Source organism: Salvelinus sp. IW2-2015, unplaced genomic scaffold (assembly GCF_002910315.2).
Source record: "Salvelinus sp. IW2-2015 unplaced genomic scaffold, ASM291031v2 Un_scaffold5026, whole genome shotgun sequence".
NCBI lineage: Eukaryota > Metazoa > Chordata > Actinopteri > Salmoniformes > Salmonidae > Salvelinus > Salvelinus sp. IW2-2015.
This window is the reverse complement of record NW_019946294.1, coordinates 50,768-63,344: the sequence shown is the minus strand read 5'-3', so window position 1 is coordinate 63,344 and position 12,577 is coordinate 50,768. Positions and strand designations below refer to the sequence as shown.

At 42.2% G+C, this 12,577-nt stretch overlaps 1 protein-coding gene across 1 annotated transcript in view; it reads right to left on the bottom strand.

Moving 5' to 3' along the window:
- Window positions 1-12,100: 12,100 nt before the first annotated feature.
- LOC139026525 (neoverrucotoxin subunit beta-like) overlaps window positions 12,101-12,577 on the bottom strand; it is a 34,098-nt gene continuing 33,621 nt past the window's right edge. Inside the window, exon 6 of the mRNA XM_070441866.1 lies at window positions 12,101-12,286. Coding sequence (XP_070297967.1) covers window positions 12,101-12,286 — 186 coding nt within the window. The remainder of the gene's footprint in view (window positions 12,287-12,577) is intronic.

Here is a 12,577-nt window from a genome sequence, read left to right as displayed (position 1 = left end):
ACGGATCCAGTGTTTTGCCTTCCACCCAATACAATGGATCTGATCCCAGCCGGCGACCCTGTGCGACGCCGTAAAAGGGGAAAACGAGGCGGTCTCGTGGTCAGGCTTCGGAGGCGGCACATCGCGTCCACTCCCTAGCATACTACTCGCCAATGTCCAGTCTCTTGACAATAAGGTTGATGAAATCCGAGCACGGGTAGCATTCAGAAGACATCAGGGATTCAACGTGCTCTGCTTCACGGAAACATGGCTATCAAGAGACGCTAACGGGTCGGTGCAGCCAGCTGGTTTCTTCATGATCGCGCCGACAGAAAACAAACATCTTTCTGGTAAGAAGAGGGGCGGGGGGTATGCCTTATGATTAACGAGACGTGGTGTGATCATCATAACAACACACAGGAACTCAAGTCATTCTGTTCACCTGATCTAGAACTCCTCACAATCAAATGTCGACCGCATTATCTACCAAGGGAATTCTCTTCAATCATAATCACAGCCGTATATATTCCCCCAAGCAGACACATCGATGGCCCTGAACGAACTTATTCTGACTCTTTGTAAACTGGAAACCACACACCCTGAGCTGCCATTCATCGTAGCTGGGGATTTTAAAAGGCTAATCTAAAAACAAAACTCCCTAAATTCTATCAGCATATCGATTGTGCTCACGGGCTGGGAAACCCTAGATCATTGTTATACTATTTCCGCGACGCATATAAGGCTCCCCGCCCCTTTCGGAAAGCTGACCACGACTCCATTTTGTTGATTCCAGCCTACAAACAGAAACTAAAAGAACAAGCTCCCGCGCTCAGGTCTGTTCAACGCTGGTCCACCAATCTTGATCCACGCTTCAAGACTGCTTCGATACGCGGATTGATATGTTCGCATTGCGTCAACAACAATATTGACGAATATGCTGATTCGGTGAGCGAGTTCATTAGGAGTGCATTGACGATGTCGTCCCACAGCAACGATTAAACATTCCCAAACCAGAAACCGTGGATTGACGGCAGCATTCGCGTGAAACTGAAAGCACGAACCACTGCTTTTAACCAGGGCAAGGTGACCGGAAGCATGACCGAATACAAACAGTGTAGTATTCTCCGCCGGCATTCAAACAGGCTAAGTCCCAGTACAGAGACAAAATCGAGTCGCAATTCAACAGCTCAGACACAAGAGGTATGTGGCAGGGTCTACGTCAATCACGGATTACAAAAAGAAAACCAGCCCCGTCGCGACCAGGATGTTTTGCTCCCAGAGAGGCTAAACAACTTTTTTTGCCCGCTTTGAGGACAATACAGTGCCACTGACACGGCGCCCTACCAAAACTGCGGGCTCTCCTTCACTGCAGCCGAGGTGAGTAAAACATTTAAACGCGTTAACCTCGCAAGGCTGCAGGCCCAGACGGCATTCCCAGCCGCGTCTCAGAGCTGCGCAGACCAGCTGGCTGGTGTGTTTACGGACATTTTCAATCAATCCTTATCCCAGTCTGCTGTTCCCACATGCTTCAAGAGGGCACCATTGTTCCTGTTCCCAAGAAAGCTAAGGTAACTGAGCTAAACGACTACGCCCGCGTAGCACTCACTTCCGTCATCATGAAGTGCTTTGAGAGACTAGTCCAAGGACATATCACCTCCACCTACGGCACCCTAGACCACTCCAATTTGCTTACCGACCCAATAGGTCCACAGACGACGCAATCGCAACCACACTGCAACCTGCTAACCCCATCTGGACAAGAGGATACCCATGTGAGAATGCTGTTCATCGATTACAGCTCAGCATTTAACACCATAGTACCCTCCAAACTCGTCATCAAGCTCGAGACCCTGGTCTCGACCCCGCCTGTGCAACTGGGTCTGGACTTCCTGACGGGCCGCCCCAGGTGGTGAGGTAGGTAACAACATTCACCCCGCTGATCCTCAACACTGGGGCCCACAAGGGTGCGTTCTGAGCCCTCTCCTGTACTCCTGTTCACCACGACTGCGTGGCCATGCACGCCTCCAACTCAATCATCAAGTTTGCGGATGACACTACAGTGGTAGGCTTGATTACAACAACGACGAGACGGCCTACAGGGAGGAGGTGAGGGCCTCGAGTGTGGTGTCAGGAAATAACCTCACACTCAACGTCAACAAAACAAGGAGATGATTGTGGACTTCAGGAAACAGCAGAGGGAGCCCCCCTATCCACATCGACGGGTCAGTAGTGAGAAGTGTGGAAAGTTTTAAGTTCCTCGGTGTACACATCACGGACAAATTGAATTGGTCCACCCACACAGACAGCGTTGTGAAGAAGGGCGACGCCCTCTTCAACCTCAGGAGGCTGAAGAAATTCGGCTTGTCCAAAAGCACTCACAACTTCTACAGATGCACAATCGAGAGCATCTGTCGGGCTGTATCACCGCCTGGTACGGACTCTGCTCGCCCACAACGTAAGGCTCTCCAGAGGGTAGTGAGGTCTGCAGAACGCACCACCGGGGGCAAACTCCCTGCCCTCCAGGACACCTACACCACCCGATGTCACAGGAAGGCCATAAAGATCATCAAGGACAACAACCACCCAAGCCACTGCCTGTTCACCCCGCTATCATCCAGAAGGCGAGGTGAGTACAGGTGCATCAAAGCAGGGACCGAGAGACTGAAAAACAGCTTCTATCTCAAGGCCATCAGACTGTTACAGCCACCACTAACATTAGGGCCGCTGCAACATACTGACTCAACTCCAGCCACTTTAAAAATGGGAATTGATGGAAATTATGTAAAAATGTACCACTAGCCACTTTAAACAATGCCACTTAATATAATGTTTACATACCCTACATTACCATCTCATATGTATTACTGTACTCTATATCATCTACTGCATCTTGCCATCTATGTAATACATGTACACTAGCCACTTTAAACTATGCCACTTTATGTTTACATACCCTACAGTACTCATCTCATATGTATATACCGTACCTCTATACCATCTACTGCATCTTGCCATGCCGTTCTGTACACACTCATCATATATCTTTATGTACAATATTCTTTATCCTTTACACTTGTGTGTGTGTATAAGGTAGTAGTTGTGGAATTGTTAGGTTAGATTACTTGTTGGTTATTACTGCATTGTCGGAACTAGAAGCACAAGCATTTCGCTACACTCGCATTAACATCTGCTAACCATGTGTATGTGACTAATAAAATTTGATTTGATTTGATTTGATTTGACATTGACTCTGTACCGGTACCACTGTATATAGCCTCCCACATTGACTCTGTACCGTAATACCTGTATTAACCTCGCTATTGTTATTTTACTGCTGCTGTTTAATTATTGTTACTTTTAATTCTTTCTTTTTTTCTTAACTGCATTGTTGGTTTAGTGGCTTGTCAGTAAGCATTTCACTGTAATGTCTACACTTATTGTATTCAGCGATTGTGAAATTCAATTTTATTTGATTTATTTGAACATGGATTACTGTATTTGTTTTCTCACCCATCTACACACAATACCCATAATGACAAAGTGAAACAGCTGTGTGAGTCTTTCTGGGTAATCGTCTCTAAGAGCTCTGGTGAGTCTTTCTGGTAAGTCTCTAAGAGCTGAGAGTCTTTCTGGGTAAGTCTCTAAGAGCTATGTGAGTCTTTCTGGGTAAGTCTCTAAGAGCTGTGTGAGTCTTTCTTTGGTAAGTCTCTAAGAAGCTGAGAGTCTTTCTGGGTAAGTCTCTAAGAGCTCTGTGAGTCTTTCTGGGTAAGTCTCTAAGAGCTGTGTGAGTCTTTCTGGGTAAGTCTCTAAGAGCTATGTGAGTCTTTCTGGGTAAGTCTCTAAGAGCTGTGTGAGTCTTTCTGGGTAAGTCTCTAAGAGATTTGAACACCTTGATTGTACAATATTTGCACATTATTCTTTGTTTAAATTCTTCAAGCTCTGTCAAGTTGGTTGTTGATCATTGCTAGACTGACATTCTCAAGTCTTGCCAGCCAATTTAAGTCAAAACTGTAATTAGGCCACTTAGGAAAATTCAATGTGGTCTTGGTAATCAACTCGGGTGTAGATTTGACCTTGTGTTTTAAGGTTATTGTCCTTCTGAAAAGTGAATTTCTCTCCCAGTGTCTGTTGTGGTCTGTATGTCTGTTCTCCTCTACTGTAGCGTAACGTCACCCCTACTTCCATCTCTGTACACATCTGTGAGTTAACGGAAGTCTTTCACCAGAAGTTACTTGCAGCATTAAGTAAAGCTCATTTTCAGCTACGTGACAATCTGATGTTGACAAAAGTTGTCATCTGCCACAACTTATGCAGTGAGGACACCAACACCCCCGGCTTGCAGCTGACCACACAAGAAAACAAAAATAGGAAAGAGGGATGGGGAAAAAAAAGTGGGGGGAAAAAATCAGATGAAGGGAAATGGAGAGAGGCATTTCACCCTTGGTCCCTCCATCCCTCCCTCCATCCCTCCCTCCTTCCATCCCTATCAGCACATAGTCAGCACAAGCTGGGGAAAGAGAAGCTCCTTGTCCCGGGTTAGGCCTTTTCAGCCAGCGGGAAAAAAGGCTGAATTAACTCAATCCCAGACACATGAGAAGCCTGGACCGACCCTCACTGTACTGGATGGACCAGAAGAAAGAGCTGCAGCTGTAAGAAGAGAGGAAGAGGGAGAGGAAGAGATAGACAGAATAGAGCTCTCCAGCTGTAAGAAAAGAGAGAGAGTGAGACAGAATAGAGATTTCTAGCTGTAAGAAGAGTGGAAGAGAGAGAGAGACAGAATAGAGATATCCAGTTGTAAGAAGAGAGGAAGAGGGAGAGAGAGAGAGACAGAATAGAGANGACCAGAGAGTTACAAGCTACTCTAGCTATGCATACCATTAGGGAGATTGAGCAACCACTTGTAGCATACTGGCATGACCTAGAAGATACAACTAGACTGTAACTACGGGCATGCATCTAGAGAGTTACAACCGACGTATCCTAGCTGGCATGACCAGAAGAGATTACAACTACCTGTAACTCTGCATGACTGAGAGATACACTAGGTAAAACCTACTGGCGTGCCTAAGAAGTTAACACCTGTAGGCTGTACCACGATGCAATGGACTAGAGAGTTACACACCTACTCTATACTGGCATGACTAGAGAGAGACACTACTTAAGCACGAGGCATGATTCTAAGAGTATGTATCAACCTACTGTAACCGACTTGCAATTGACGTAGAGAGATACAACCTTACTGTAAACCTACTGGCGATGACTAAGAGATGGCAACTATTCGTATTGTTACTGCAATACATAGAGAGTTGCCAAACTTATTCTGTGGCAGTACTGGATGGAACTAGAGACGTACCAGCTAAGTAGTGACTACGGCATGGCCTAGATAGGTGTACATGACCGGAAGGTAGCCAACGTTGTAAAGGGCTACTGGCCTGACTTAAGACTAGTCTAGCAATCTAACTGTAGCTACGGATTGAACTGAAGGTATACAGACTACTGAGTAACTACTGGCATGACTCTTATGAGAGATACTTAACCTCAGCTTCAGCTACTGGCTATAGCCTATTGAGAGGGATACAGATCGCAATACGGGTAGTGCTATCTGATGACGTAGAGAGGATACAGACTACTGTAACGATACTGGCATAATCTAGAGAGAGTACAGACTATCTGTACCTACTGCATGTCCGTCAGTAAACACTTTGGTTTGCATGCATTTTAGGAGACTTTATTTTTCTCACTTGTGGAGTGGGTGTATTGTGGGAATGGTGCATTAGGGGTATGGTGAGTATTTGGATAGGTCTGAAGATGTCATTTCACATAGACTCGATTTTGATTGTTGAAATGTTATGGCGAGCTATCCTCTCTAATCGCACACCGGCTGGCTGTTTGATGTGTTGAACTCAAATGGGAAGTGTTTGGTGAATCCATAATCAACTGTGGGTGACATCAAGAATAAGACTGTCTTTGCTGTGAATCATAATCAAACTTGTTTGTGTTGAATCAAATCACTGTTGGGTGCTGAATCGGAAATCACTGTTTGTGTTGAATCAATCAACATGTGTGTGGTAAGTCAAATCAGACTGTGGATGTGTTGAATCATATCAACTGTATGTGGTTGAATCAAAGCTCAACTGATATGATGGTTGACAATCTAATCAACTGTATGTGTTTCCTGAATCGTAAGAAGAGCCGTAATGATTTTTGTAAATCTAAGATCAATCTGTGATCTTGGTGCGGAACTTGAATACTGAACTGATCGCTAGCGGTATGAGTATTAACATAATTAACAGAAATGACTTGATGGAAGCAGAATCAATTCGAAGAAGGAAATAAACAACCGACTGCTGGGCGTGGCCTTGCTAAATTCTGACGTTAGGCGCATGATAGTTTCTGGTATAGGATCTGCAACTTTTCCATTTCCATTGAGAGTGCAAGTTTAGCTGACTAATGTTCTAGTCGATCTGCGTAACGAGTTAATGAATCGAGTTAAGCATAAGACCTGTTTCTGGGTCGCTGGTGGCACTTTCCTGGGTCTGGTGAAGTGCGGTATTAAGTTTAAGGAATAAATCCCGAGGTCTCACTCATTCACCTGGTGATAGGCGAGGGATTCCAGTCGGCGTGGACTAATATGAGCGTGTCAGCGCTGTCTGGTTCGCCCATCAGGGAAGAGTATTATAGTCATATAATCTAAGTCGGATGTATAGTATGATGTTGACTACTGATGTTCGCTCTTCTAGGGAAAGTAGTATTAGTCATATAACGTGGGATTAAGTGAATGTTGGGAACCTATTTCCTTGTCAGGATAAAGTATTAATAAACAAGTGTGGATCATGTAACGTGATTAGATTTAATAGATCATGGCCTTTCTTTGAATTATAAGATCCTTCTTTCGCTAGGAACCAGTAGTGAGCGTCATACTAAGGATTCGAAGTGGGTTTTTAATGAAGTGGAGTGGAATATGTCTAAGTTTAGCGCCTATCGTGTCTACACAGAATATATGCGAACAAGATAGCTAGTTGATACAATAGTGGTAAGTGATTTTGTATCCTACAAACTATATTGTATATTTGCAGACTTGAAAATACTGACTATCTTGCTGGGTCGGGGACAGTTTTTTTGTATGCCGCTGAAGAGCACTTTCGAATAACGTATCTATTTAGCTGGTTACCTTAATGGTAGATTCGTGTCTGAGGAAATACAGTATCATTGATATAATCAGAATGGCTAAAGGGAGGTGCAGGTAGTTGTCGTAAATCAAATTGGTGTCCGCCAAGACCGAGATAGAAGTTCAACATTTTTTACTGAGGACACACAGCTGCAAATGATACTGTCTATCGACTGCGAGTATTCTTTCAATAGGTCTACAGGTTGCTAACGGTCTCTTAAATACTGTACCGGGTTTTAGTTGCGTCTTACATGTTCATTACGTTTCGAGGGGACGATCTATTCACGGCTTAGTCTAATCGCTAGAATCGATAGTGCCACATAGATCGATGTGACAAGCATGGTTGCAGGAACAGCTAATTATCAATGCAACAACAGAACCAAGTTGTTTCTTCAATCATACTCTGTAAAGACAAAGTATACGTGACCACGTTGGATCCTAAATCCCTGAACAATACTTGATTGCTTACTAAATGTTTATGGTCGGCTGATTTCCAGTAGGGTCTTGTTAATCCTGTTGAAGATGAGAGAATAACTTGCTCATAATCGTGTAAGGATAACTGTGTCCTTTAGAGATAGCTATGTGTAGCAACAATCGACAGAGCTATTGTCTTTATTTCAGTGACCATTTAGGAATGTACAACACAATTACAAGAGTAGTTCTAGTGGGATTATTCACAAAATATCTGGTTATGAAGAGTCATGTGCAGACAGCATCTTTATGAGTGTTCCATGTTCCCCGGAAATTATAACGAGTTATAATCCTAAGGTGGTTATTATGGACAGTTAGAGCTCTACAGTAAGTCTGACTAGTACTGTTTGGGTGAAGTATATGGCTGATGTTAAGCTAGCCAAAGAGCATTTACTGTTAGTGTTTTTTTAAGGTAAGTAGCAGGTTGATTGCGACTAAAAAGACAAACAACACAAACACATATTAAACCAAGGACTCATGCGGCTACATATAAATCCAACAAGTAGTGGTGAATGCACTGTATCAATTCAACAACCTGGAAAAATTGAGGTTTATTTTGCTGTCAGCCTAAGACTCCCTGATATTCCCCCAATTGGTGAATTAGGAATGACCATAACTTAATGTGAGTTCCTTGAGTAGCTCCTAGATACTGCCGGATGATGTGGCTGTAATATTTCAGAATACATTGTGAAAAACTCTACAATCTTTGCTCACCATTTTGCCCAGGCAGATATGACTACATGCCAGAATGTCGGTTTCCTCATTAGCCGGGAGGTGATTGTCTGCATTCCAAATTTTTTGTGCATTACCCTCAGTGACAATTTTTCAAACACAGAAAAGGGCCTTACATATGAGACAATAGTGTCTGGCAACTGTTAGATTTCAACACTGAATAACTTTATTCAGTTAACTAACTAAGTGTGAAACAAGACAATAGACTTGTCGTAACTGACGTCTTAATTGCAAATAGATTACCGTACGTCAATTGTTGTCAACTTCAAGGTATGCTCTGGGCATGACTTTTACTCAAATTAACAGGGATTCGCCGCTTGTTGGCCTTTTACTCATCTGTCTGACTTTGTGCATCCAAGGAAGAGAAGTGGACTAGTGGATCCTTGGGATGTCGCCACAGCCATGAGCTGACGAGGCAGAGAAGATCTTTCCATTGATCAGAACTCCTCAGAGAAACACAGCAGAGAACAGGAAGAAATTACTGCTGCTCTTATTGGGATAGAGATTCAACTTCTTCATTAACATTAAAATAATCAAAGAAATCACACTGGAGAGAAACTCAAGGCGTGATCAAATGTGGAAAGGTAGTTTTACTGAGTCAACTCTGCACTAGTAATCAGAGAATAACACAAGGAGAGAACGTATAGCTGTGATAATGTGGAATAGGGTTTGGACATCTTCGCATCATAACAATACATCCAGAAACACACACATGGAGGTAACCGTAAGTGTGATAAGTGTGGAAAGTGTTCGGTACAGTCCTAACTAACTATAACCAGATGAAACACACAGGAAGAAGCCTATATCTGCGCACACGCGGAAGATTTTACTCTCTAAACAGCCTGATAGTACACCAGCGGAAAGCACAAAAGGCAAACTTTTGAGCTGTTGATCAATTGTGGAAGAGTTTACTAATATAGGGCATATATACGTATAGTCACCAGAGAACAACACAGGAGAGAAACGATATAGTGTGACAATGATGGAAGTATCGGTACATCTGGCATGTCTGAAAAACACCAGAGAAATAACACAGGAAGAAACATTATAGCGTGGTCGAATGTGGAAAGAGTTTTACTTCAGTCAACAGGCGATCCAACTGTGTTTCGGCAACCACAAAAGCGCGGGATGTGACCCTGAGGGTCGAGTCCGCCCTGACGTTCACACCAGAGAACACACACAGGAGAGAAGCTTATGCTGTGATCAATGTGGGAAGAGTTTTGTACCATCGTGCCGTCGAACACACCGGAGAAACACAGGAGAGAAACCTTATAGCGTGATCATGTGGAGAGTTTTGGTACATCTGGCTTAGTCGACTACACACACGAAAAACATTAAGAGGAAACATATGCTAAGTGATCAATGTGGAGAAGTTTGGGACATCTGCTGTTGACAAAACACCAGTAGAACACAAAGGTAGAGAAGCTTAGTGTACTCAAAATTGGAGAGTTTACTCATCAACCAGCCTTAAATAACCAAGAAACACACAACAGTAGAGAATCTATAGCTGTGATAAATGTGGAAGAGTTTTTCTTCAATCTGGCTGTCTGACTGTAACAGAGAAGTACCATAGGAGAGAAACCTTAGCTGTGATCAAATGGGAGAAGTTTGAACTCAGCAAGGGCAGCTGGTTCTCACCAGAGCAACACACAGCAGGGAGCGAAACCGCATAGATGTAATCAAATGTGGGATAAGATACTCTGATAAAGATTCTAGACTAACATCAAAAATACATGGTTGCACTGAATCAATGAAATAATGTAGAATGTTTATTAATTGTGTGTATTTTAGTCACGTCACAGATAAGTAGATGTTTAACATTGTATGTAGAGCAAGTTCTAATGATGTCACAATGTAGCAATGTTTTAAACTGAGTAGGAGTATTTATGAATGTCACAAGTAGAATGATTAACAATGGGTAGGAGTTGTATGAGATCACAAGTAGACCCGAAACATCTGCTTTGCTCTGAATTGAAAGAGTACTATTTATGAGATTTAACAAAAAGTGACTAACAAAAAAAGAGTTTTGATTCAAGTTGGTGACCCACTTGAATCAAAATGCAACACTTCAAAATGTTTAGGTTCTCAATATATCCCAAACTGTTTGTACATATTGGTTATTGATTTGGACATGTTAAAACTGTGTTTTGACATTGCGCTATTCCCATTTAGCCAAATGTCATTGAAAAGACGTTGAAAATAACACTATTCCTGACTTCCAATATACGTTCGGTTGAAAGTTCAAAAGATGTATTTTCGGGTAGTTTTTCAATGACTTAACTTAATTTCAAGGTACTTGCAGCCTATACACATGGACGCAGTACAATAAATTGGTCTATAATCAATTTTATTAACAATCTTACATCACTCCAGAATMTCTTGACAACATTCAAATGCTAATTGTCTTTATTCCACTACTGAAGAAGCATGCCTCAAATCACCTCATATTTCAAACATTCAGCCTGACAAAAGATACGTTTTATTATTCCATGCCTCACCCTTAAGTGAAGTATTGCCAATACATATTAACAAAGGGGTGAACAATTGGTTTTGATATTTCATATTTACAATTCATGTAACATTTAGTAATCATAATTATTTATGCAACCAACTGACAATTTTTGGGTACAATTAAATTGAAATTGTTATCCTGCTTTTAGAATATCAGGGATCATTCTCAGATGTACCAACCCAAATGTACTAGAGCATGACATTGGGGACTGGGCCCTGATCCAACAACATGCCTATCCAGATATTGCAGGAGTTTGCTCTTGAAATCAGACATGACTAATACAATTTGATTTGAGTTCCAAGGGGATGAGAGTTCTAGAAGCTAGTGAGTGTTAGGATTCTATAGAAAGAAAAAAGAGAAAAAAATTATATGATTGTATATTATTATTTAGAAGTATGTGTTTTTTCTTGTTTTTAAATGTTGACAGCCAGTAGACACCATGTTTATATTGTAAAAGGTGAAGCATTGTAGTTGATTATAATGTGAAATGGAAGTTGTTTTCTGTTGGTTGTAAGCAAACTTGTCCAACAAAAATATAGGATATATMTGTTGTCTTAAGGGGGAAGGCGTTACAGGCTTTGGTTTTTCCATTTATGTTTTGAGGTTGGACTTTATCACGTATAGCTCGTTAACAWGTAGGACGTACTGATTGGTGTCACCTCGTTAGTCAGTATGTGTTACACCTGTGCTGGCTTGTCCATCTTCGTTAGTGGGAAGGTGTTTCACCTGAGCTGGTCCAGGTTCTATTTAAGAGTGTCTGGCCCAGTGCTCCAGTTGTCTTGATAGATGTGGAGAGTCAACACCTTTAGTTGTGCTCTCTTTGGTTTGCTTCCTGTCTGTAAGTTGTGTTTTTTTGTTGTCCTCTCTTGGGCAGATTTAGTGGGTCTCATGGTGGGTGTCTTTATGCCAGTTTGTTACTCTCAATTTCAGTGACACCCATAAGTGTTTTCAGAACCTCTAAAAACAAGCTTATATTTTGGGTTGGATACTTGATCGAATTAATATTTTATAATCTAACATTTCCTTAGAAATGTTCAATTAGTCTTCAGTTGTAGTCTCTGTTGATGTGTAACTAAATACTTAGTGTTTATTTTCATGTTGTTTTCCTGGTGAACATTGTTGGCATCATGTCTGGAAATGTGGGTGTAAAATAAAGCTGATTTGATTCACAAAGAACCAATTATGAACCAATGACAATACAACAGACTCTTGGGTCCCTCTAGTATAAAAAACAGTATCTACTTTTCCAGCCCGGCGGAAGCGTGGTGGGGTAAACTCACCACCCGGTCTCGGGGATGAGGTGGTCTCCACACTCTGCTGGTTGGAGTTGTAGAGAACACACCCCGGTCTACCGGGGGCTTGAGGTGGTTCCACAGCTCTGCTATGTCAGTTTGTTGCTTGCCGTTCCTTTCTTGGAAAACTGTCTGCAACACAGAACACATTTTATCATTAAATAAACACTCAAAAGTAATGGATGTGGAGCATCTACAGCTCAGTTACACTGGCACCTCAATGTGAACTTGTGTCATCTGATCATCAAGCTGCCTAGGTTGGATGCCAAAAGTCACATGTGCTGCATAGGATTAATGTGCCAAGAATGGCATTGTTCGGAATTTTAGCTCTGGCCTTCGAATGCATAGCAATGTAAGAGATGGGGTTGAATTGAGTGGGGAAAGTAATTTGAACAAATTATTATAATATCAAAGAACAAATGC